A 27481-nucleotide genomic window follows, 5' to 3' on the forward strand; every position below is an offset into this window, starting at 1 on the left:
ACACTCGGCTACATTGGGATTCAGAGAGCACACGTGCCTCTCTAACATTGCCGATACACGTACTAAGGCTCAGCCCATCTATTTCAAACACGAGTTTCTAAACCTTGTTATTCTAAAGGCTGAGTACATTTCTAGCTTTGTGACTTTATAAGCCAAAATATTTTTTTCTGACATCTTTCAAAACCACTCAAATGGTTTTTACAGGAGGGACAAATACTTTTTAAAAGAAACGGACTGTCGGGTCCTAAAATTTCTCTCTAAATGCTTCCAGTTAGAGGGGAAATCCCTCTTTATTGACTGTGAAGTGTTTTCTCTAGCTGGCTAAGCAATGCTCAACCCAAAATCTTTTGTAATTCTTGCACTTTTTCCTTAATCTTAAGGCCAACCCAGCATCAGTCTACTTCTGCCACACAATCCATGTTTGTATGGCTTATCCGGGACTCCATCAGCGAGAAACTAGCCTGGTGTACTGGCACATAAAGCAGCTTCTCCATCACTGGCAAAAACATGTTGAGGTGAATCTGGTTTATTTGATATCCATGCTGCTAGAGCTGTATGGTCAAGCTGTACGGTCAAGCTGTACTAGGGACTCTGGCTTTGCAACCATCTGCCAAAAATGCAGTATATTTATACAAACCTCCCAGAAGTGTTGGTGTTCACAATACTATAAAATAGTCTGCTAGATGTCAGTAGCATCACCACTGTATTACTTTCACAATTCTCCAAGCATTATATTAGCTAGACTGTAGTCATTCAAATGTTGATCCTAAGAATATGAAGCAATAAACCACTTTTAAATGACCAGAAAAGCTTCCCTGATAATACACATTAAACAGTAAAAGTGTATTTTCCATTAAATTAATCAGATGAATAGAGAATGTTGCAAGAAGTCATGTGTAGGCAGCATGAACTTTTCTATGTCAAAGTTACTATGACAACTGGATAACCTGGATTCATGGAAGAGATGACGATATGAGATGATTTAAACAAAATCTCGCATAACCGTGATGACTAAGTCAATTCTAATGCTTTCCCTTGAAACGATTCTCCTGTTCCTTCCCAGAAGATAACATTTAACAGGAAGATCATACAGGATCTGAGAACTATAAAACACAAATCAGTAAAGTCTATTGAGTAAGTTTACAAACATACTGAAGCGACTATTTTGTAATCTCTACTCTTCAGCTTTTCAAAACCACGCCAGGAACGGGGTTGCCAAAGCACATGAGCAATAGTTCGAAAACTGCATTTAAAAGAGGATCCTAGAAAGCGTCGTGTTAGACGAACGTCTTTCTGAAAATGAGTTACTGACAAAGTTCTGTAATTACATGCAGTGCTCTATGTATAAATACACGCGCAAACTCAAATATTTGAAAAACAATCAGTATAAATGCAGAGAGTTACATGGCACAAACTGTTATGAAATTCACTTTCAAAACATACATACAAATAATCCAGCCTAATAAACGGCAAACATTAATAAATACGCTTGCTTCAACAGTAATGCAAAATTAACGTGTGTTTTAACAGCAGACAACTGCAGAAACAACTCGTGTGGAAGCATGAAAATTTTTTTTTATTTTCTTAAACGCCTTGACTTGCTATCCTTGCCTTTAAATTAATACTCTGGATACCTGGAACATGTTTCCAAGGCAAATGTAAGAACTTTGAACTGAGTGACTACTAGCAATAAGGAGAATTTAATGGCGCTCTGAAAACACACTCATTTATCCATTGATGAACCGCCAGCGGCACTGCCTTCCCCCTCTTAATTAACAACTATATTTGTTACAGAAATTAGAGCGACAGTGGTGCATATTTCAAAGGCGCAGCCGATCCGAAGTCGTGCCTCGCGCTTATCTCGTCACGAGGCCGCCGCAGTCAGCTAGTCAGCTCTACTGCCGTGAGACACGTCGGCATCGCCGTACGCCCCCGCCGCCAGCGGCGGTTTCCCCGTGGAAGGGCGCTTCCATCGGCGTCACCGCCGGGACGCCTCCTGCCACTGACATGGCTCAGCCGCACGTTTGCAGGACTGGCCTTTTAAAAAGTCAACCGTATAAACTGGGCAGTGACCAGATCGAGCCGCGGTTATACAAGAAGCAAGGAAATATTATGCAAGACCACAGGAAGTCAGAGGAGACAGCATTCTGGGCAGGCCTGGCAAGGAGTCTGTGTGAACTTCAGCTAACAAGCAAAGCTCGGTCATTGGCGCCAAAATTCAGCAGAGAACATTCCCAGTGCTGCAAAGGATAACACTCCCCATGTTTTTGCCAGTGGGCTACGTTCCAGGACGCCATGTACCTGATGAAATGCAGATAAACCCGGGTCTCGTTTTTCGCCAAGCCTTCACTTATTTTTAAAATTCGGAGCATATTTTTGTCCAGCGTTTGTTAGAAGTGGCAAACGGTTTGTTTTCATGGCTTTGCTAATAGACCGCTTGTTCTAATGCTCCCTGTAATTTCAACTACAATAAGTGACCTACAAAGAAAACGTTTGGCAGAAGCCTCATTTTTTCCACTCATCTCACCCGTCTCTACCTCCAGGCACTCTGCTAATAGGATATGTGAGGGTTATGGATTCCTTTTCCCTTGGCATTTTGGAATGACCACTGCAAGTGGGCTTGGCGCAAAAAGACGACACCCACCTCACACGCAACTATGCTATTTTAATCTGCTTCCATGCAGAAAGTAATTGGGTTTTTTTGCATTTGTGAGAACTACCTCATCCAGGTCCTACTTGGAGAAGACATCCATTAAAACGCAGCAAACTTTGTTTCCAAAACAGCTGAAAAAATTTGCCATAATCTGGCAAACGTTCGTCATCTAGCAATACAGGAGTTCAGAGAAGTTTTATGCTTTGTCCTGGGATTCACCTTTAAAATATCAGTGATAAAAGGCTGGAGGTGGGAATCCATTTTGAGGTTCACACACACATGCTGCCAAATAAGAAGCACAGCATGCAAAGTCTTACACAACACAAAACAATTACCAATTGTGATGAGCGTAGACAAAGCATTCTCAAGAGAATCTATTTTATGTTTGTAATCTCCCTCAAAAAAACACACAATAGTGCTCTCCTTCCAGCAAATACATAATACAAACAAAAACCAAACAGTAGCACTGCCTTGCTTGGGGGAAGTGATTCTGAGAAGTGTAATAGATCTCCAGCAGATACTGATTGCCAACGACAATGAACCGAATTTAAAAGTTTTCATCATTACCATCGCTTATGGGAACAACAAACATATGCAACTCTTAACAAGAGATTCCCGTCTTCCCCATGGTTTGCACATGAAAAGGTTCCCATAACCTATCACTTTTGCAAAAATAATTGAACGAGCACAGCAGCAACACAGGAAAGTGAAAACGTTAGTGGTGACAATGCCTTCCATTGTTACTGCCGGTATAACGATGCCCAAAATTAATCATAAACCTGACAACCAACGCCAAACGCACACACAGTTGGACCTCTCCAACCAAAACAGACCTTTCTACAGCTGAATCCAGAGTTATAGCTGTTCAGAAGTGCAGTTGTTTCTCCAGTAGAAGATAGCAATTTCCGTCCAGCAGAAAGCAGTCCCGCTGCACTTCTCGGGGCCTGACTCAAGCACACACTGGTGGTTTTAATGTGGCCAGTCTAAAACATCTTGCAGTATCAGGTGTTAGTACTAACCATAGCTGTGCAGTGGTTTCTTCACGCAAAACCAGTAAGGTCTAAGCACACCAAAACACTCGGAAATGCCCAGAGAAAGGAAAAACATTTTATCGGTATCAATTTCTACCAAATAGCAAGGCAAATATCTCACGGTGAGTTTTTAAAACACCACAGGGCTTAACTAGTGAACCATGCTACAAAAGCAACGAGGTGTTGTGGGAGCAAGGGCACTAGCAAAACCATGTTTCTGCAGACTCCCGTTAGACCCTGGTCCCTGTAGCCCAGCAAGTGGCAAGTATGGAGCTGGCTGGAGTTCCTGCCCCCGCGGGGACACCCGTGACTTCTTCAGCCATAGAAAGTCTCTGGTCTCTACCGGGAAACGTGCTTGTGCCTCAGCCTTTCCCCAAAGTGATTACAACACTGTTTCTGAACACCTATTCCCAGGAATTTAATATCCTCGAGATCTTTACAGCTCTGTCAGGAATGGAGACAGATACACTGGAATGGTGTAAGCTTTGATTCTTAAGAAAACGAGCTAGAAGAGGATAGTTCTTCTAATCACTGTCTCATCTTCTATTAAAAGTAAATTTTCTATGAAAATTTTTTTTGATGACTGCATTTCCCAGTAGGTCACCCAGCCAAAATCCTTCTCTGAACTTCCCATATGCAACTCATAGTCATCTACAACAACCTGTCATACACCTACCACCACAAGCAATAAAGCATTTACTTCCTCTGGGTGGAGGGGGAGATGTTTTAACTCTCAATAGCTACTATATCTCTAGGTTGAGGCCTTCTCTTTCACTTTCCTTCAGTACAGTAATTTCATATTCCGCAACTTCACTGTATGTCCTGCAACGACGCCTGGTATGTAGCAAACTAAGCACTTTCAAAACAGAGTGTACTGAAATAGATTTGCTCACCAAATATTTCCTTCTTACAACTTTGTAAATCAGAGCTGACTTCCTAAACAAGTAACAGTATAAGAACAGGTACTTGCTCTGCTTTCCTCATAGCCTACTGAGTGTTTGACCATTTCATTTGCTTCATCTACCAGCTCACAGAAGTAGAACTCAAGTGGAACAGTCACGAAACTCCCTTTTAAGAGGGATAAAGGTTCACACTACGCACAGTTTATATCATATTTTTCTCAAAGATATTTTCACAAAGCAGTACCCAGAGTTCTCAGGCAGGAACTGAACCCTATTTTGATAAAAGTTCTAGACATATTATCAGACTTCAAAGATTTTGGAGCAGGAGTTGTTTTGGTACAAAAGCCAGAGCACTCAATCTGTTAAGTAAGATACAAATAGAGACTAAGAAACCTGACCGACAGGAGCACACAACTGTAGGCTGTAACCTACTCAAAATGCAATACAGCATGAAATCATCTTATGCCTGCACTGTATTCATCACATCGACTCCCTCCAAAGGCACGCTCTATAATGACTTCATGTTGGCATGATTTCTTCTTAAAGGTTTTAACAGGTCAGGCTGCAGACACCTTTCTTCTTTCAGCTCTGTCTTTAGGTGGACCTCTACTCCACATTAGCCATCACTACACCTGAAATCCTTACTGTGACCTGCAGTGCAGACTTTGCTACCTGTTCATTTTATTCCCCAGGAAGAGCACTGAAAAGTCATGACTTTTTTGAGTAAGCACCATTTGCTGTTATCTGCCTCCTTTAAAATAAACTTAAAAAAAAAAAAAAAGAGAAAGCAATAGCGCTGGGTCACCATGGTTTGTTGCTTCATGCTTGCCTTCAGAGAAGCTGGAACTTAGTTATACTGTGTTTATGGTGGCGTTTAGGTTTGTGGGGTGGGGGATGTTGTCCTAAGATTTGGCAGGCAAAGGGAAAGGAGCGGTGCTACAAAGATAAACACAACTTCTCGCATTATCTTCTTCAGGGCCTGCGTATACAGTAAGCAAAGCTGCCAATAAGCACCTGTATAAAATGTTACGCTTTTCTCAGTGTCTTCTCTTTACACTGAAGGACACGCCTGCTCCCTTTTCAGGTCTGCCCCACCACCCATACGCAGGAGAAGCCTTAAGGTGAATGAAGATCCACTGGCTTTAGTCTACATGAAGGAGCTTGCGGACACCAAACTCTCTAAAGCTATGTCAGACTAACCCTGTAATTCAGCGATGCTTTCCCTTCTTAGGGCTCTCAGTTCAAAGAAACCGAGAGCAAACGATTGCCGGCTGAAATCCCGCTGAACTCCACATGTGCAGAAAAGACTCATTTTGGTGTGATGGTCAAACCCTCCTTTTCGTTCTTGTTGCCCCATGGGTTGCTCACCTGCCTGCTTCGTGATGAAATCTGAAAGAAGAAGGGGGTTCATCATCTCCCAGACACTTTCAGGGCGTTGCAATCCCCTGCCACCAACACTCCATCTCCTCAATTGCTCAAGGCATCTAAATTACACATGGATCTTAAACAACAGGAGGGCCAAATTCAAAGGTGAAGCAAACGAAGGAGTAGGTCACCCATCAACACGTGGGTGTAACCTACATATTGAGGGATAATATGGAGGGGTGCAGTAAAGAAAGCAATTAAGTAGGCAACGTAAGAAGAACAAGAGATAACTGAACTCCTTCCATTTGACAACCCGCTGTTCAAACATTTTCAAGTTAGTTTTATCACACAAGCATCTCGCCAACATCACTACAGCATTGTGTTAGGCATAGAAATAAGAAAGTCCCTACTTTAAAAAGTTTACAGTCTAAATAAATAAGACACACAAAGGGTGGAAGGAAGGATGTACTACCATCCCAGTTTTCCCGACAGAGGAGCGAGGATAATGACGAAGATCAGCCACCCTGTCCAGGCTACATTACCAACCCAACACTGCCAGTCTCCAACAGGACAAAGAGCCAGGGCCGGGCGAACAAGGCCTTTGGAGAGGGTGTGGAGGGGAAAGGCGCCGGGAGACGCAGCTGCAGAGGCCAGAACTGCTTACTGAAGCTGCTGTTCAGCAGCCAGGTCAGCAACCAGACGCGGCTTTCACAGCCAGCTCTACCGAGAGCGGTGAACAAGCTCAAGAGACAGATCCAAGAATTGGTTTTATTCGGCTTCGCTGCGCTTTGGCTCAGGTCCTCATGCCAAAGAGGCTTTGTTCGGGCCAGTCGCGCGGTTAACAAACAAAAGTAGGGTTGGGGGGGTTTGTTTTTCTTAAATTGGAAATAATTGGTGTTTCGAAACACCAGCATTAAGTTTCCCTCAAGATATCCACACTTGCTCCTATTTCATTTTCAAGTCAGCACATGCCTAAGCGAACGGGATAGTCCCCTTTTGTGAATCATTGGGAACACAAATAAGGCTTTGCAGTTATGTAAAAGCCAGTAGCAGTGTTAAGACAACTCCAGCACAGAAAGGATGTTCTCATAAAAATGTCCCTCTGATTAGTAATGGCAATAAACACATCCTTCAAATCATTTTCAGGGAAAAACCAAGAACTGGAGTTATTAACAGTAACTGATAATCTTACAGCTGCAGCACATAAATAGCCCACCCGCAGCAGCTGGACCAAGCTACGTTCCACCAGTCAAACGAGAAATCTTCCTTCAAATCACACACGTAAAAGTGCTGTGTTAAGCAACAAAGGAGGTCATCTCCCCCAAACGCCTACCTTTTCTAAAACATTTAAGTAATGCTATTTTGTTAAGACTAGGCATCATCATCTTGGCTAGATGGGGTATTAGCTTCCTCCTCTGCAAGAGAAGGTCACCCATCTCCTGTGCAAAAGTCGGCAAATTCCAACTCTCCGCATTCCCCAACATACATGAGTCAGCTTAAAGGATGACAGGAAATGGGTCGCCTGGGTCAATATAGGCATACACTGAAAGAAGTAAACTAAGAGCCACATTCGTCATTAATTTCCTTTGCAACAGAGGTTCCCTTTAAGGAGGGATGGGAAAACCCAGGGACAGCCAGAGCCTGGCTACTTCAGCCAGCTGCTACTTCAGCCAGCTGCTACTTCAAAGACAACTCATCCCTCCTGGTAGGGCAACATGCAGAGGCCATTCCCAAAGGCTCACCCTTCCCAGGGGCTCTCCCCTTCAGAGAACTGGGCAAATGAACCCTTCCTAGAAGAATCACCTGGCAAAAGCTCTGCAGGAATAATACCAGAAGCATTTCCATCAATTTCCAATCTTCGGGTTATGAAACACACTTGGAGGCAACTGAGTCCTTAGTAAAAATCCTAGAGTGGAATAGAGCTATAATTGGTCACCCGGTTTGTATTCCAGAGGAATACTGCCTAGGGAGTTGTGGCATGACATAGCCACTTAATGTTGAATTTCTTCTCACACAGATGCTGCCATTCCACAAATTATTCAAAAAACATTTCTGTTCTAAGCAAGCTTCGTATCAGCTTTAAGCCAATGCTCTCCATAACTACCTAAGAGTCTGAAGATACTGTCGCTGTCATCAGCTGACAAGTATGTTATTTCATCATCATGGCGTATAAAAATCTAACCAAGTACAACAACGCATACAATCTCCTAAGATATTCTGGTACTTGCAACAAGTTTTGGATACAAATGGCATTACAGCTAAAAGTCTGGCACATTCCTAGCAACATTCTCCATTTAAAAACGTAGAAATACAGAGAGCAGTGGGTGGGTTTTTTTAGTGTTTGTTAATGTCACAAAGATATTTGAAGTATTGTGACAACAAGTACCCAACAACACCAAGAATTTACTGGCAGAGAGGGTGATACAATTGTGAATGAATGGACAGGGCTCAGAAGACCAACACCAGCCACGAGAATGTCCCAAACACAATGACTGAATGGGGTTGCTTTGTAGTTTATCATACAAATGCAAGTGCAAACGACAACTGTGATACCAAGAGTTTAAGTACCTTTTTATGGCAGTAAAGACCTTAGATATGCTAATGGCTGAAAAAAAAGTACAAGGAATGTTCTTTAAAGCATACTTCCTCCACCTTTATAAAAACTGCCTAATAACCATCCCACTTCATACTTCCTTCACCTTATTACCCTAAGCAAATATTTATCTTATAAGCACATGAATATATCTTAAAGGAAAAGTACTATACAGTAACTTTTGAATGTTATTAGACGACATGCACCAAAATTTTCAGCTCTTAATGGGTTTTTCCCAGTGTCAAGTTTTTTAAAAGTTCATAAGGCCTCTGACACTATAAATCAGCAACAGCTTTCCCTTTTAAGAAAAGAAGAGCAATAGGGCACATTTTTTAAATTTCATGCAACTTATTCAGGCCATTGTATTGGCTTCTTAATCCAAAGTCATTCAGCAAATCACATTCTGTGTGTATTAAATAATATATACTAAGGAACTCAGAAATGGACTACCTAAAGAAAACACAGATACTAGGCCAAAGGTGGATATCTCCTGGGATCGCTATATTTCAAGATACTATTATATCTGAAAAGCAATAGCTTTCCTGAGAAAGGCAAATATTTCTCTCTCACTGTACGTAGGCAGGTTTTCAAGAACACGACTCTGAAATTATCAGTCCTTCAAGAACAACCAAGTTAGAAATTCTGCAACGTGCTGTTTTCATCTGTCCCACATTCTGACTTTGTGTTTGTCATATCAGGAGCCAGTAATGTGGACCAGGGGGTGAGAAGGGCCTTTACTGCTATGTTTTCAATCATACTACTGTCTTTAAAAAGCTGCTCATATAACCAAAGCTAGAGAAGACCTTTGTCATCGCCGAGTCACACTTCCTGCCTAACCCCATCCAAAGACAGCTAAATATTTTCATCAGCCTGGGTAACTTGTTTAAGCAATTGCTGTTTTTGAAAGACTAGGACTGTTTTGAGTTTAAGGCCTCAAGTGATGAGGGCTTCATGAGTAGTGTAAAAGGAATACCTAATATTTTGGTTTAGCAGATAAACTTGAAGAGTCTTCCTGAAAGGAAGACAGGAACTTGATTCAGGTCAAGCCACCAAACCAGATTCATGTATGTGTCTCATGGCTTTCAGTAAAATAAAGAATATCTGGGAAAAAAGTCAACTGAGTCAAACATCAGAAAAGAAAGAAAGGAAAAAAAAAAATCTTTAATTTAAAGAGGTTAAAGACGACTTAAGTCCCATTCAAATGAAATTTAAAACATCCAGTTTTAGATTAACAACGTAGTACAACACAGGAATTCAGAAGGTTTATTAAAATGAAGCACAATCTAAAATGTTTCAGCACTCTCCAAATGTTTTGACAATTTCTCAATCCCATCACTTCATTTTAGCCTAACACTAGCTCTTGTTTCCCTTGTGCTGTGGAAAATTATTTTCCAAGAAAAATATTTATTTTTACAGAAAATATTTGCTCCACTAACCGCATCTGCAGCTCTTCCAATGCTCAGCAACCCATTGTTCAAAACTCGCACCTTATATCTTCCCTTCATTTGCCTAACTCTGATCAAATGTACTTCGACATATTTGATAATGAGTAACAAATATTTACAATAGATTAAGTTCACGTTTCAGTAATTCCAAATAGTTTCTAAACGATCCTCATAATCTTATTACACATATACCTTCAGACAGACTGCTTGCTATCAAGTGCCATAAGTTACACCCACATGATTCATCCATTCGGAGAGCTGCTCAGTTTAACAAAAAAAAAAAACAAACAACAACTAAAAACACACACAACCCTCCCTATATCCCTTCTAATTTTAGCTTCTCCTTAGATAACACAATTTCCTGAAACAAAAAGAGAGGGTCAGACTGCTCACACTCTTCTAGCTCCAAAATGTTATTTGCAAAAGTAGTTGAACGTACGCAGTAACTCATATCCAACTACAAAGGGATGTTGCTGTGCTCCAGTTTTCTGTTCCGCCGGGGCTGCAGAGAAGAAGGTGAAAGCAACAGGGAACAGTGATTTTTGGAAAAAAAATGTAGGCAGATAACAGAGTGCACTGTAGTACTCGGCACTCAGGCTTTTCTGTAGGAAAAAAAAAAAAAAAGAGTAGGGCAATCCACTAGAGCACTGGACCCAAAGCCAGGCGTACACCATCACCCCACGTCCCCCAGTGCTATGGCTCTAGCTTCCAGGGACAGCCTCAAGACCAAAAGCAAAAAGACAAATAAGAAGTTAAACTGGTCATGGACACGGCAGCATGGAAGGTGAGAAATGGCTTCTCATAGGATATACTGGTCATCGGTGCAACCCTCCCATGCAGGAAAGAACTAATACGGCCACACTGTCGCGACAGCCCCCAGTAGGAAGTCTTTAATTTTCAATTCAAAGAAACTTAAGGTAGGTTTGACACCAGCCCACATCAAGAAGAAACAGCATCATCTGCCCACCACCTATTTCATAAATACATCCTTCATTTTACAGATCTGAAGGACTGAAGCAGATATCCATGGGGGAATCATCATTCTGTTAACCTCACCTTCATCTTGGTACACTGCAAAATGAGTATTGTGTTTATAGAGCAAATGGTGACCTAATCGTCACTACACCTAGCCAGGAAAAAATAGCTGAGGAGATGTATTAGTTGCTGTGAGTTATCTTAAGATCACAGCGGGGCAATATCTCTTAAGCTTACTGATGATATAGTAAAAAACCAACGAAACAAATCCCAGACAAATCCCGTAAATGACCACAGCCTGGTTGTTCTCTCCATCACAATCCTGCTTTACAGCCTGTCCGCGTTCCGGCCTGGGCTTTTCATTCATGCAGATCACAGCTGGGATTTAGGGATAGACCTCAAGAAGTAGGGGGTGGAGGGGGTAGCCAGGCACGGGCAAGACACGTTTTTAGAGATGCGTTTACTTCTGTATCTGGTTGGAAACACAAATAAGTCGTTGAGATCTTTTTGGAAAACAGTCAGTTTGGTTCTACACGTACTCCACAAATACTTGAGATTAAAACATATGCTACTTAATGTCTGCTTGAAAGCAGATCGCTATATGAATACGTACATGCACTGCAGAATGAAGAAGCATTTATAACTTGGGGGATGGTTCAGCATATTTGCACTAGGAATGAAAAACGCTAAGGAGAGCTGCATTATCCTGGTTTTGTCCCACTTGAGAGCAGAAACAAAATAAAGTGGTTTTTCCTCCTGCCCAGATGCACAGAACTTGTTCATAAAGCTATAATAAGCCAGTATTAATCGCACACCCACAGGCTAACATAAAGCATTTGTAAAGTTTCTGAATTTTTCAGACAATCTTTTTGGAGGCAACACCCTAAACATTCCCCTAATCAAAGAAAACTGCTGATTCCACATATTTGCACCCAGAGGAAGGGTCAAGACCAGGGCACCTCTTTGACTGAAGATCAGACAGAAAAATTCAACTAAAGCAACTTTGCTTCTTGTCTGGCAAAACATTTTATGAGTTTCTATAGAACGGAATATTGAATATTTGCTGTGTCACGTAATGCGATGGACAGAGAAGCATAATGGATATATCATGCAACTCCAAACTCTTTGTAATAACAGTCAAGTAAATTACAAATCTAAGGGTTTTAAGACCTAAATATGCCCATTTAATCAGAATTCATTATGGTAAGATTTTATTTCAGCTGAATTTTCTAGATCTAAATAAAGTCACAGAGGAAAGAACGAAAATCATAATTAGATTTAAGCTCAAGAAGTAAACAGCATAATTAAATGAGAGTTACTTTGGAACATTAGTTATTTATCAGCCAATTGGCCTACTGTACTTCATTAATCTACTTTCTAAACGCACAGTAAAATACAGTTTCCCATTTTACATACTTCAGAAAGAGTCTCCATGAAAAGTAGCCTTGTAAATTTAAGAAAGCAGTTATTTTTTCTTATATAAGCAGTCAAGATTTTATTCCTAGCAGATAACTACTTTATTATACTGTGTTTTAAGCAAATGGAGCACAAGAATGATAAATGAGAAAAGAATTGCCAGCTGCATAATAACCATACTTGCACTTGTGCCTAATTTAAGAGAAGGATTCTGTCAACCTTGTGCCAGCTACTAGGAGTAGAAGTATTTATAACTACTAAGATATACATGATGCTATGAATATCGGAGTAATTAACAGAACAGCATTTCACAAATAGCTTTAGAGGAATAAAACCATTCCAGATATTCAAATTATTTTTAAATGCAACCTGCCTTTGTATTGCTTATTTTCTTACTCTAATATTTATCCTAATTCTCAATTTTAAAAAGGTTATCCATTTTAAAATAATCACAAAATGTTCAATACTTGAAGAGTTCTGCCCTCACCACACGTAACAGCAGCTCCTACTTGGAACCTGAAAACAAAAATACTTAATGTTTATGAATCCACCATAATAAAAAACATTACAGAAAGGCAGGGAAGTCCATTTTTGATACTCATGACGGGTCTCCTAAATTAGCAGCATAATCCCAAAATTCCTATTAGCAAAGTACCTCCAGTATGCAAGATATTCCCAATGACCCACAGAGGATAAACATGAGAGAAGATGACTGACATCAGACGATGAAATGAAAAGGACATGACAAAGAAAGATGCTGTGTACTGAGTGGTGTTAGATTTTTAACTTGCTCTTGGGCTAAGTGCTAAACACGAGCAGAGCCAACCCTTGCGACATCCCTGCAAAGCACAAATCCTCCGAAGCCCAGGTCACTTTTGGAGGATGGTACACATCGGGAAGCACTCGCATTGCACACTACAGTGAAAGCCATTCAGCTCTCATTAAACTCAAATGCTTCAGCTCTATAGAGGTGAAGCCACAGCAGTTGGGCAGCAGAAGTCAAGCTTTACCAAGAAGGCCAGCCCAACCTCTGCTACGTGCCATCACAGGTAAAGGGAGACATCGAGGCACATGTGCAGCCTGTCCTTCCTCATTCATGTGCCCTTGGGACACCCTCTGCTAGAAAAACCCTTTCCGCATCTGCAGAAAAACAGCAAGGGTGGTGAATGGAGAAAACAGAAAGGGCAAAATCAAAATATGATGAGTATGGCTGGCCAGAGTCATTCAGTAAGACCTGCAAGCTGTGAAGCACTTGCATTTCTGGTGTTGAAACATAAGTCCAAATTTCTTAATGGTAACATACCATGAACATATGCTTAAACATAGGCAATTTCAACAGATTCTTGGTCATGAATCCAGGAGACCACATTTCCTTTTGATAACTCCAAATGAGAAAAATTGTAAGGGCAGATGTTAGCATAGAAGCGAACGAGAGTAAATTAAATGTGGGCTCTGTGTGAGATGTCGAGCAATAACAAAACTTGAATGATTTTTTTTTATGAAGTCGAGTAATCTGCGCAACAGTCTGCAAAGGAAAGCGTTCAAAGGTCCATCAACTGAAGGACATAAAGTGATGCTCATAAGAATGTAAAGAAAAACCTACATTGGCAAGCGGATGGACAAGATCATCTAACTCACCATCGTCACAGCGCAACAGACAAGAGGGAGCATACCTGACAATACTGACATACCTTGTAACAGAAAGCACACTGGGTCAAACAAAACTGGGACTGTGCGTTTCCTGAAATCTGCAGTTGAACACCTTGGCACGTCTAAACGCTCACATGTCCTGGCATCGGAATTACATGCACTAAGAGTGAGTGACTACCTGAGCTCTGGAGAGCGCTGCTGTCAGGACTGTTTCCTCATCCTGAGGAGGAGCGGCCAAGAGTGACCTCAGCTTGGCAGAATCACTCTCCTGAAGTAAAGGTCAATGAAAACTGAGGCACAAAGTGCCTCATTAGAGTGGCTCAACATCTAATAAAGCCCAAAGTGAAAGGGTAGTTGAGAGCAGTCAGTTACCTAGTCAATAACTGGGAGGAATCCCCTTTGTTTATTATCTGGACCAGAAGAAGTTGAACCCATTTATATAACGTTACATCCTTAGGATCACAAAACAGTACTGTATGATTTATACGAGGACTGCTGGTACAGAATCCCCCTGAGCTGCAAAATTTGTTTATTTTTCATCCTACCGGAAAACAAACTCCAAAATCCTCAAACACCACAATTGAAACCATGAAGCCAAATGACGCATCTTACTCAGCGGTACCTGATTTGTCCTGAGCCTGGTTTCAAACTTTTCTCAAACATACGCTGTTGTCCATCCAGAACAGTCCATTTAACACACCATCCATTCCTAATAAAATAACTGTCTCTCAAATAGTTCAAAAACACATGATGACTAAACAAAGAAAAAACACACCAAGATGTTCTACAAGCTGCCCTAATTAAATTGAGACCTATCTACCAATTGTCATTGTACTGCACGATGATCATACATTGTTTTCCTTAGATTTTATTATTTTGCTAAAATAATTTTGCTTTTTCTCCTCCTTTTCCCAGTTTCTAATTACTGGCATTCTAGGAAATATCAGACTCCATATTTAAGACTGTATAGATAATGATTACTTTTTAAAATTAAGTTAAAATCATATTAATCTTAACTCAGTATCTCAAGCTAACTTTAAATGTGGGAAATCAGCGTACTGAAAGTGCTGGAATATTTGTTCCAAAGGAAGTAACTGTTCTTTTCCATTGACAGACAGAGCTCCAAATGAGAACCTGAGGATGCTCTTCAACTGAAATGGACCATTAAAAGAATCAAAGATTATCTTCCATAGAGCATCTGTTTGACAATAGAGAACTGCTCCTCTAAACATATGTTCCAGAGCTGCCTGCAAAGCTGGTTAACCACATTACCCCCACCACCTTTTCTCCCTCAATTGATTTATAAATGCTATTGGCAAGTCAGGTTAGAGTTCCTAGCTGCATATCTGGATGAAGATCAAGCAAATAATCTAAAAACTGTTGAACTCAAGGCAATAAATCTATTCTATAACAGTACTGGAAAATTAAAAAAATAAATGAATCTTGCTTCAATGGGCTACATAGGGTACGTTCCCAGTAGGGACATACATGCACGCACAGACAGGGAGGTGCAAGCAGGCTATCTTAAATCCCTGATCTGATACTCTCCCAGTTCTTCCACAAACATTAATTTACACAACAATCCCATGAGCCAGTAACAATTAGCCTACTTCTGAGAGAGACAGAAAATTGTCACTGGAATGTCCCAAGATTTATGTAAAATCAGTGATGGAGTCAGGATTAGCGTTTAAACTTCAGTCCTGTGAAGTTTCTGTTTTGTATCCGAAGAGTGTTTCCACAAAGCACTTCAGTATGCTGTCCTGCAAGATTAGACAGAGCTCAATTCCTCACTTTGTTCGAAAATTAGAGGTTAAAACCAAAGAGATTAAGAGTGCCTCATTAAAAAGAGGTGATATGAATGAATGCAGTGTATTTTCCATATGCACACTATTTCATTCTATTCATCTCTTTATACGACACATTTTTATAGCTATATCGTGCTGTACTATAATTTTTTACTCTCTTGTTCAACACGAGAGGACACGAAACTCAGCCACACTTTATACCCTGCACAGAAGACTGATATCCAGAACAAAATACACTTGAAGCAATTGTTTAACCTTAATACCTTAGTATTTGATAAACTGAGGCCAGCCACATTGAAAACATGTGGTTTGTACTACAATATTTCCCCTATTACATCGTCATAAGGTGACTCAATAAGAAAAGAGCTATTATACAAACCAAAAAACAGTGTTTAAAGTTTAGTGCATCGTCAACTGCAAAGTACACATGACAAATAACAAGATAAAATTCTTAGTCTGTAAATCACATCATTTACGAACACAATCTATAGTCAGAAGAGCGACCTGAGCCAATAATAGTCTCAGACTTGTGACTGTCTGCTGTGTAGAACAGACTGAATAAATACCCTGCTAGAAAACTCCTTGGACCTTTATTCACTCGCTTAGCCATCACCGTGTCAGCGCCCTCACTCATCCACAGGAATCGTTTATGAGCTTGGAGCCACGACTCGATACTCCTTAATCTCCACCTGTAACCCCTACCCTCGGTATCATGAGTTTTATTTCGATGCTCAACCTCAAGAACCAACGGGAAAAGACACTCTAACGCAACTATGAAAAACTAGTGAGTTACTTTTACTCCCTTTGGAGGCATCGTTACGGCAAGATGGAAACGTCTAGCTTTACATCCTCTTCCAACAGCAGCAACCGGCCAGCGCAGTGCCCTGCGAGGCGCCGGCTGCTCCTGGAGCTCTGAGCCCTCGAGGAAAACTTGCCGACACTTGAGGAACTTCCCGCACCACAGAAGATGCGAGTCCCCCACGTAAGGCGGCCAGTTTCTGGGGCTGGAGCGGGGGTGCGTCGAAGCGTATGAAGTATGATACAATTAGTAAGTGTTTACGTAGCCCATCAATTACATCCACACCACTGTAATTATGAAACATGTTTTGCTAAGGGTCCTACTTTTAAAACCCCCGTCCTCAACTGAAAAATAATTCCCTAATAACTAGGTCCTAACTGATCCTAAGCCCATAAGCCCTGTCATAACGTGCGTTAAAGTCGGCCCGCAAGAGCGGCGGACCCGCACCGGCGGGCCCGGCCCCGCCAGGTGCACCTGCCCGCCCGCCCGCAGCCCCCGCCGCCCCACCGGGCACAGCCGCAGCCGCAGCCGGGCGGCCGCCTTCGCTCCGAGTGGCGACGGCCGCTCGGGACGTGTCGGCCGGGGCAGGGGCCGCTTCCCGTAGCGGCGGCGGCTCCCAGGGCGCTGCCCGCCGCGGTGCCGCCCGACGGAGGCGGCTCCGCGGCTCGGCTCGGCGGCGGCCGGGACGGACGCCACTCTTCCCCCGGCGGAGGAGCGCAGGGCTGCCCCGGAGGAGCCCGGCGCTGCTCCCCCGCCCGCCCCAGCCCAGGCTGAGCGAACTAACTCCGTCCCCGCAAAGGGTCCGGAGCCCGCGCAAAGGAGCCGCGGCAGCGGGAGGTGAGGCCGCGCCGTCCCGCCGACAGTGCCGCCCTCGGCCCCTGCCCGCCGGGTGTCCCCGCGCCGGACGGCGAAGGGGTGAGGCGGAGGAAGAGGAGAAGGAGGAGGAGGAGGACACGGCGGCCCGAGCAGCCCAGAGCCTCGCCCGCGGCCCCCTCACCTTTTCTTCTCCTTGTCAGCTGTCATCGCGGCGGCTGCCGGCTCCTGCCGGCTCCTGCACCGCCTCTCGGGTCGGGCGGGCCGGGGCGGCTTCAGCACCTGCCCGCGGGGGCTCGGCGGCGGCGGGCGGGCGGGCCAGCCGGGGGGTCGGGGTCCGGTTAGGCCGGGTCGCCCCCGAGGCGGGCGTACAGTCTCAGGACACTGCCGAGGATTGTACGGCCCGCTCGGGGGAGGCGGCGGCGGCTGCTGCTACTGCGACGCGGGGCAGGAGCGGCTCGGCGCCGCCCGCAGAAAGTTCTCACTTTAAACCTTGGGCCGCCGCCGGCCGAGGGGGCAGGGCCGGCCCCTCCGCCCCGGACCCGGCCCGGCCCGGCCCGGCCCCGCCGCCGCCACCGCGCCCGCCAATGGGGGCCGGCGGGGCGCCGCCGCCGCGCCCCGGCCTCCCCGCCCCCGGCACTGGCCTGCCCGGCAGCGCCGCGGGGGGGGGGCGGGGGGGGTGTCAGCGTCCCCCCACCCCCCTCCCGCCCCACCGGCACCGCTCCGGCTGCGGCGGGGGCACTTGCCCGCGAGCACCGGGACGCTTCCCCCTCCTCTCTCTTTCGCCCCACCGCGTTTTTACCTTCCCCCCCTCCCCCGGGTTGTTTAACTTTGTTTATTTCTTGTTTTCGGCGAGGCTTTTTTACCCCCGGTATCTCCTAGCGCTCCCCGCCGGTGCGGTTTTAGGGGCGGGGGGCGCCACGGCACCTGCCCCGCGGCCGCGGAGCAGCTCCAGTGCTGCCGGAGCCGCGGGGCCGCCTGTGGCTTAGAACACCGGGGAAAAAAAACGGGGAGCTCCAGTCAGCCCGAGAGGAGGGGTGGGGGTGTGTTTAAAAAGATAAATTAAAAATTTAAAAAAAAAATAACAGTAAGCAGCGCCCTGCGCGAGTGACGCTGGTAAAAACGACCGTGCGGGTTTTGGGACTGGACGCTGGAGCTGCCCCCGACGCGCGGGATCCCGCTGCCCCAACCCCTCTGGTTTCAGTGCTGGTCTGGCAGCGGTGGTCGGGGTCAGACGGATGTGCATGGGAGCGGAGGGACCGCGCTTCTGCCTGACTCCCTGATGGGACCTCCTTCCCCGCCCTGTTTTTTTCAGTTTTATTTTCTATGCCATACCGCGTATTTTCAACTCTTTCAAAACTCCTGGTTGTCGACGCACAGCAAAGTGTGGCGAGAAATGATAAAGTTCATCTCTCGCTAGCACCTGCTGTGGTTTGCTGCGGTCGCGATCGATGTAAATAATAAAAAAGAACCCTCACTTTGATTTTTATTTATTTTGCACTGAAGCAACCAACCTTGCTAGACAAGGGATTACAATGATTTTCCTGACATTGTCTTTCATCACAGCAGAAACTTCAGTCTTATCCTCATATTTTCTAAGGCTTACTTTACATTTTCACATCTCACACCAAAATGCACACCTTTGCATTAATGCGCACCAGATTTCCCGTACTTCTGGAAAATGGAAGTACTGCAGGCAAAATGAGCCAAACTAAATTTATTTCTCAGTTACTCAAATTTGAGCAATTTCCCTATGCCATTTCATAGGCTGTTTTGTGTACAATAGGTCAGAAGTTGTGTTTTTTTTCCTTTTATACAATATGAATGTTTAAAGAAATGCATTTGTGTTTGAATTTGCATATTCTGCTCTCAAGTTGGAAGAGAGCTACACATGCTTACACAGCACCAGCCTAATTATGTGGTAATAGTTGGGGTTTTTTTCCTTGTTATACAAGGGAACCTAAACAAAAGAAACCCACAAATATTTTAAAACTAAGTAAACTTAGTCAAACAGAATTTGTGTATGCAGGACTAAATTTAACCTCCTGGGAATAAGAGAATGCAATAGGATCAAAGAGCCAAGTCACTCATTTCCTAGATTAAATAGACCTCTTCGTCCTTCATTGATCTCTGCTGATGTCAATGGTCCTTGCTGTATCTCAAAGCACTTCACTTGGATAAACAACTTGTCTTCAAAAATCAGACAAGAAAAGCATTCAAATCAACTAAATCTAAACCACTTGGTAAATTTCAAATATTTCAGGCCTGGCCCGTTGGCCTAACTCTTGTTGGCTCTGCCTACATGGATATAGTGTAGCTGATTAACAGTCTACATCTCTTGCTCTCTTTACCAGCGAGGCCTGAAGGTGCTTTGATGACAGGAGAATTCACATCTAAGCGCCACTCAAGAGCCACCACCTGTCCTCCTCAGCAGCGGCAGACTGATGGCCTTCATCGCAGACCAATGCCCAGCAAAACCAGCATCTTGCTGCTTCATCAGTAAGGCGAAGCAAGCAAGGCTGAGTGACTCTTACAGCTCCCTCACAACTTCAGTTCCTGAAGTTGTCTGTACTATTATTTCTGGCAACCGAGCTCCACGTCTTAACCACAAGGAAAACAAACGGCTTGTCTTCTGGAGCTTGTTAATTCCCTCTCTTTCCCATGACTATTCAGGGAGGGAAAGATCAAATATATATTTAATAGCACTGTCATCCTACTTGACCCATCCTGTGACCGTAAGGGACCCCCACAGCACATACAGAGACTCAGAAAGTTTTCTCCTCAATGGAGAATGGTAGAGAGAATCACACAATTTTATTCTCAAATGCAGCTCATTGCTGCTTGGATCTCTCTTGGATCTGATTTATGATCAGTCAATATTTATTAAGAGCACTATCCAACCTAAGGCAGACTTTCTCTGTTCTCAGACTACTCAGAAGCTTTGATAGGAGCCACACCGTGAACGCATTTACTCTTGTCCTGGTTTTGACAACTCTACAGAAGTGCAATATTTAATCCTTAGGAGATGACAACTGGCGGGAAAGCCAAGAAAAACCTCAAACTGACAGCACAGTTTGTCCTACTACTATCACCATTCTAAGAGCTCTTTCTGTTTCGTATTCCTATATTAGTCCTTACAGTTTATCTTGTATTTATTATGTTTTACACTTAGCTTAGTAAGTATAACCCAGAGAAAACCTCATAGAAAGGGAAAAAGTACTCAGAAAACTTTGAGCTGACCTTAGCAGAGGTTAGCTTCTGGGTTTTTTTTCCCCTCATTGAGGTTTACAACAGAATCAACATAACGGTGCTTCCTTACTCTTGGTGGTCAGACAAAATATAAGTGGTTATGTTGTCCACTCTATTCTGGAAATTACATGAGGTGACCCACATTGCTCCTACGTGAATTATTCTAGAGATATTATAAGAACAGAAAGTTTTTGCTTTCCTAAAAGCAACCTTCAGATGAGGTATTTGAAATGACTCATTAACATCTGCCAGGATAGCAGTTCCTTGTTCTCAAAGAGCCCTTCAAATCTACAGGGGATCAGTTTATGTCGACTGCGTTTGGACTAGCCTCTAGGGAAAAAACAAACAGAAGACCTACAAAGATAAAACAGTGATGTGTTAGCAATTTTCAGATCCACCCTCAAGTTTAAACTACACTGAGAAATCAGAAAATCTGCATACAGTAGTGATTGGGCCCCTGGTGCTCAGCTCACCCTTCTGGTGTTCCCAGGCAGGAACACCCCATCACCCAAACCAGGCTCTGGCAAGCTCCTGATTACTACCATTTCTTCTGAAACACACCACTGATTTAGGACCAGTTACGTTACATTGTGTTTTCTCAGGATATACATATGTATGTAATCAACCATCCAAATCAGTGCTTGCCCTAGTTTGAACACATAGCTGTGAGTGAAGTGAAAGCACTTCTAGTGCTCTGTTTTATGTATTCATGCTGCTGGCACCTGTACTGACTGAAGAGTACTGGTAAAAGATACAGAAGTTCAACACTGTTCAGCTATTAATGCTCCAGAGTAGTCACAAGAATACATGGATACTCCATCCCTTGAAGCAGAGGCGTGATTGTTAAAATTAAAAACAGCTATTAAAAACAGATTGTTGAGAGGATGAAGTGTTTCAGATTCATTAATAGTTTCTGTTAGCTTTCTTTCTTTTCTGGCTCCTCAGTACTGTGAGAAAGCATGACAGCAAAAAAATCAATGCTTGTAATAATAAATAATGACATTATGGGAAAGGGAAGGGGAGAACAAGAGCCCTGTTACAGCAACACAGCTGATCCTTTGAAGGAAAGAGACAGGATTCTTCATTTACTCCTACCAGAATAAGTTACAGCCACAGAACATTTATTACACATGATAAACAAATGAGAAAGAAAAATATCAAACTTCAGATTAGTTTGTTAGCAGGAAAAAAGTGGTGTTTCTAAGCTAGATAAAACACAAAAGGTCCATAGAAGAAAGTAGAGACTACTTAGATAAGGATGCAACAAAAATGCCTGAACCATGGTACAAAAAAAAAAAAAAAAAAAAAAAAAGGAAAGAAGCACTGTTCCTTGTGCAACCACTCACACTCACTCACACCTTCTTTCTTTCATAATTACACGTGGGCACCTTTGTCTTAGTGTAGCTGTACCTTCTGCAAAAGCAGTAGCCATGTGCTTTCTCCACGGTGGCACCAACCGTTTGCCAGGGTAGGGAACAGCACCTCAGCTAGCACATGAGGATTCTTTAGGATTCCTTTGCCTATTGCTACAGTTTCATGCTGGAGAGAGAATTCTTATACAAGAACAATATATTGAGACATATATTGTTCTTGTACCAGAACAGATATTCAAGAATAACTTATAGCAGTGCTCCCCGTTACCCTAGGTAGAAAGCGATACACACTCTATAGATAATACTGGACCAACCAGTTTAAAATGTGATTTTGAGGGAACACATTAAGATGTCTCTGAGAGCTTGCAGATACTGAGTGCACACCTTCAAGCAAGGCTCCAAGATAAGCTTTGGCGTTTTGAGGCATTGATTACTTACAGACACATTCCAGGCGTTTCAGCCATCGCACTCCCATGAAAAAAAAATGGTATGATGGCCAAAATGTTGGGAATGTACCCGTAAATATTAAAAGGCTTAAAATTATTCAGCTTATCTTTTAGTCTTTTTCAACTTTACATACTAAGGATGTCTCTGGCTTATCCCAAGGAAAGGTAGTTAAAAAAAAGTCTAATTAACATAGCGATGTGTTGCAATAGAATCAGTTTAGAAAGAAAACTGGTGATGAATAAATACACAGAAACACTCTTGTCACAATGCTGGGAACTATCAGTTTTGGGAAAGCTCAACTAAGAAATCAAAGGGAAAATAGATGCAAACCAGCTTGTTAAATGAAGAAGGCTTTTGTTTCGGGTTTTCCCCTTGACCTTCAATAGCTTCTTACTTAGAAATACTATGTTTCACAGTTACTTTTTTTTTTTTTTTTTTTTAATTGGCCTGTGGAGAGTAAAGGCTGAACACATTTGGTAAGCAGGACCCTGATTCACCATCTAGAATGCAAACAACTGCAGGGCAGCCAGGGCAACCACACAGCAGCTTAAAAACTTAGAGCACATGGGAACTCTAGTGTATTTAAAAAACTACTGAAGCAGAATGACTTTAATCTAGCAATATAGTCTCTTACTGCATGCTTTTTGTGATACAATGCAATAATAGTCCAATTTAATTAAAATGAAGTATGAAGCAGATATGGCCTTGTATAGCAGCTATAGTATTAATTTTTACCTCCTATTGTATTTTAACCTGTTTACCCTCTATATTACCCACATTGGCTGTCAGTGCTAGGGTCAGGCAGAAGAGGTCTGCAGCCCCTTCCTGCTCCTTGACAGAAGCTCTTTGAAGGAAACACGAACGCAGGACAATCAGAGGCGTGTTTTACTCAAAGCCAGCAAACCCAACAGTAACACTGAGGAGATGGGAATCCACCTTTTCTCTGGTGGAGAAATTTTTTCTCTACTTTTTCTCTACTAATTTTGGCTTTTCTCTATTTTAAAAGCCAAATTTTGTAGCGATGTTTTTAATACTCATTACCTCCTGTCCCCAAGAAACAGTTGTCATCACAGAGGAGGAGCGGCAATACAAACACTAGCAAAAGCACTGTGTGCTGGATGACTGTCTAGAGACATGGGAAACTGTGACTGAAGATTTTTGCAATACTGAAGCTGATACCGATGCCTGGTAGTTAACATTCAGTCACTCAACAAATATTTATTTAAAGACATTGTAACATGCCTACTGCAGAACTTTGAGTTTTAAAAAGGGCCAAGAGGTTGTGTTGGTTTTTTTTTTAATTTTTATTTTTTTGTTTATTATTTTAGGAACCTAAATGCCAAAGACAATGCAGCTTCTAAATTTTTTAATTGCTGGAGGTTACTTCTATAGCGTTTGCATAGCACGTGGGTGATGCTCGAGCCTATACTCACTTTCTGTATAGCAGTAAATTTCCCTCTAACCTAATCCCAATGAAAACTCAGGTTAGAATGAAACCGAAGCAACAGCTCTCTTCTTAATCCCAGCACTATGTGCTGATTTAACCCCAATCTGGGCAAACAGATTTGGGCTTTGTTTTTATTCACCAAAGACTAATTTGCTTTAATGAAGATCTTGCAAAGTGTTTGTTTTAAAACAGGCATTCTTAAATTACTGATGTTTAACAAAGCCACTGAACCCATTAACCCTGTGGACACTTGTCACCTAAAGAAGGTGACAAATTATTGTAAAGCTGAAAAAAAAATTATCCTAAATTCTTCAAGCGCTGCAATACTAAATGCCAAAAATCCCTTTTCTGAGAGCAGAGAACTGTCATAAAAAGACAAAATCCTCATTACTGCATCCTTTCAAAGAATAACACAGTATCGCTGGAGCTCTCATACTTCTAGATCTTCTTCTTTTGTCCTAAAGAAAGGCTAGTTTTTAGTGAGCGAGGTTCTTGGTAACTGAAATCCCAGCCCAAAATTACTGCTGCACCACTCTCACATGTATCCTGGGTACTCTAAAACCTTAACCAACCTGAGGCAGTCATAGAATCATAGAATGGTTAAAGTTGGAAGGGACCTGAAAGATCATCTAGTTCCAACTCCCCTGCCACGGGCAGGGAAACCCTCCACTACACCAGGTTGCCCAAAGCCTCATCCAACCTGGCCTTGAACACTTCCAGGGATGCGGCATCTACAACTTCTCTGGGCAACCTGTTCCAGTGCCTCACTAACCTCAGAGTGAAAATTTCTTCTTATATCTAACCTAAATCTGCCCTCTTTCAGTTTAAAGCCATTGCCCCTTGTCCTGTCACTACACGCCCTTGTAAAAAGTCCCTCTCCAGCTTTCCTGTAGGCCCCCTTTAAGTACTGGAAGGCTGCTATAAGATCACCTCGGAGCCTTCTCTTCTCCAGGCTGAACAGCCCCAACTCTCTCAGCCTCTCTTCATAGCAGAGACCCTCGGACCATCTTTGTGGCCCTCCTCTGGACTCACTCCAGCAGCTCCATGTCCTTCTTGTGCTGGGGACTCCAGAGCTGAACACAGTATTCCAGGTGGGGTCTCACAAGAGCAGAGCAGAGGGGCAGAATCACCTCCCTTGACCTGCTGATCACGCTCCTTTTGATGCAGCCCAGGATATTCTTGGCTTTCTGGGCTGCCGGTGCACATTGCCGGCTCATGTCGAGCTTCTCATCCACCAGCACTCCCAAGTCCTTTTCCTCAGGGCTGCTCTCAATCCATTCTCCGCCCAGCCTGTACTTGTGCTTGGGATTGCCCCGACCCACGTGCAGGACCTTGCACTTGGCCTTGTTGAACTTCATGAGGTTCTCACAGGCCCACCTCTCTAGCCTGTCAAGGTCTCTCTGGATGGCATCCCCCTTCCCTCCAGCGTGTCCACAACACCACACAACTTGGTGTCATCTGCAAACTTGCTGAGGGTGCAGTCATGGATACTCACAGTGGATAACCGTAATCAAGTCTCCCTTAGCTCCCTCTAAGTCAATGATGAAAACAAAACTTCTGTGAGAGTGTGACCTGGAGCAAGAGCCTAACTCAGGTCTCAGAGACATCTGGGACAGCCTCCACCTCCCTGGCACACCCTCGCTGCTCAGACAACGCAGACGCTCATGAGCTGCCTCCTCAACTGCCACAATATTCATAGATTCATAGATTCATAGATTTCTAGGTTGGAAAAGACCTTAGAGATCATCGAGTCCAACCATCCCTAATCCCCATTAAACCATATCCTCAAGTAGCTCATCCACCCTATTCTTAAACACATCCAGGGATGGGGACTCAACCACCTCCCTGGGCAGCTTATTCCAGTGGCTGACAACCCTTTCAGAGAAGAAATACTTCCTAACATCCAACCTGAATCTCCCCTGACTAAGCTTATGCCCATTTCCTCTTGTTCTATCACCCATCACTAATGTAAAGAGCCCTTCCCCCACCTCCCCACCATCTTTTCTCAAGTATTTATAGGCCGTAATCAGGTCTCCCCTCAGCCTCCTCTTCTCCAGGCTAAACAGCCCCAACTCCCTCAGCCGCTCCTCATAAGTTTTATTTTCCAGCCCCTTGACCAGTTTAGTTGCCCTTCTTTGGACTCGCTCCAGGAGCTCAATATCTCTCTTAAAGCAAGGGGCCCAAAACTGGACACAATATTCCAGGTGTGGCCTCACCAGTGCCAAGTACAGGGGCAGGATCACTTCCCTGCTCCTGCTGGTCACACTATTCTTGATACACGCCAGTATCCCATTGGCCTTTTTGGCCACCTGGGCACACTGCTGGCTCATATCAAGCCGGTAGTCAACCAACACCCCCAGGTCCTTCTCCGCCAGGCAGCTCTCCAGCCACTCCTCCCCGAGCCTATAGCGATGCTTGGGGTTTTTATACCCCAAGTGAAGGACTCTGCACTTGGCCTTATTAAATTAGAGCAACCTGACTATTTAAAGTTCTGGTAAAGTTCACCTTTTCCCACCTTGCCCTGAAACTTGTTCTATTTTGGGGAACCACTCTAAGATCCATTTGGCACAGGGCCTGATGTTTGTTTCTCAAGTAGATCTGCTCCTGGAAATATTTGTAGGCTCTTAAGTAGAGATAACAGGAGATATTGGTAACAGTACGAGTGGTTCACTTACAGACAAGGAGTTGGATAGAGGCTCACCTTTTCCCCAAAGCCATCTCTGTGCTTTGTGTTTTTCTACCATGTCTGGATGCTGCACACTTTGCGTGAGGCACCTGTTACCAATGCCTGGCTGTGCATACTAAGGGGCATTTCTCTTCTTTACACTGTAATATATAATTTAGAACGACGTGTGCCATTTCACTGAAAAAGGGAAAAAAAGAGCAGGGGAAAACTGCAACTATTATATTCCAAGTCATTTTTTTTCTATGAAGAAATAGATTTCATTTCATTACAAGTTGCTTTGGTAAGGAAATGCTTTAACGTTCTCCAAACCCTTAATCCTTGGGTTTCAGTACTCATAAGAATTAAACCAAGAAGGACCATTACAGCTTGCTGCAAATTAGCATTAACGATGAACCCAAGACAATTTAATCTAACATTGAATTTGGTCACAACACATACATCCAAATAAGAGTTCATCATCCCATTTTTGTGTACTCAAAATGAATATTAAGCAGCAGCACCACTGACAAGAGTAGGTACTTATATTTCCACAAAGCCAAAGCTGGGGACTACATAAATACCCTTACATAGTCACCGATTCCAAGCTTCATTTACATTGCTACAGATAACTACAATCAGATTTCAAATATCTGAAAATTCCATGCAGTAACATGGAATCTGAGACACTATTATATGTAGTTTTTCTTCTTTCTTTCCCAGTGACAAAGGAACTGCTCCAAAGACTCACGTTATCTTTCAGCAGTCTTAAAATTAATTTCAGAAAGCACTAAAACCTGTGAATTTCCATCTCCAGCAAGTTTACTGGAGCTCTATATCTACCCTTTGCTTCAGA

The 27481-nt window shown here is 43.3% G+C and overlaps 1 protein-coding gene across 1 annotated transcript in view; it reads right to left on the minus strand.

The window, feature by feature from the left end:
- EPAS1 (endothelial PAS domain protein 1) overlaps positions 1-17674 on the minus strand; it is an 80887-nt gene extending 63213 nt beyond the window's left edge. Inside the window, exon 1 of the mRNA XM_086631690.1 lies at positions 17632-17674. Coding sequence (XP_086487816.1) covers positions 17632-17657 — 26 coding nt within the window. The 5' untranslated portion in view covers positions 17658-17674. The remainder of the gene's footprint in view (positions 1-17631) is intronic.
- Between the last annotated feature and the right edge of the window lie 9807 nt (positions 17675-27481).

The sequence above is a fragment of the Tauraco erythrolophus genome, chromosome 2 (genome assembly GCF_009769465.1).
Source record: "Tauraco erythrolophus isolate bTauEry1 chromosome 2, bTauEry1.pri, whole genome shotgun sequence".
NCBI classification, from domain to species: Eukaryota; Metazoa; Chordata; class Aves; order Musophagiformes; family Musophagidae; genus Tauraco; species Tauraco erythrolophus.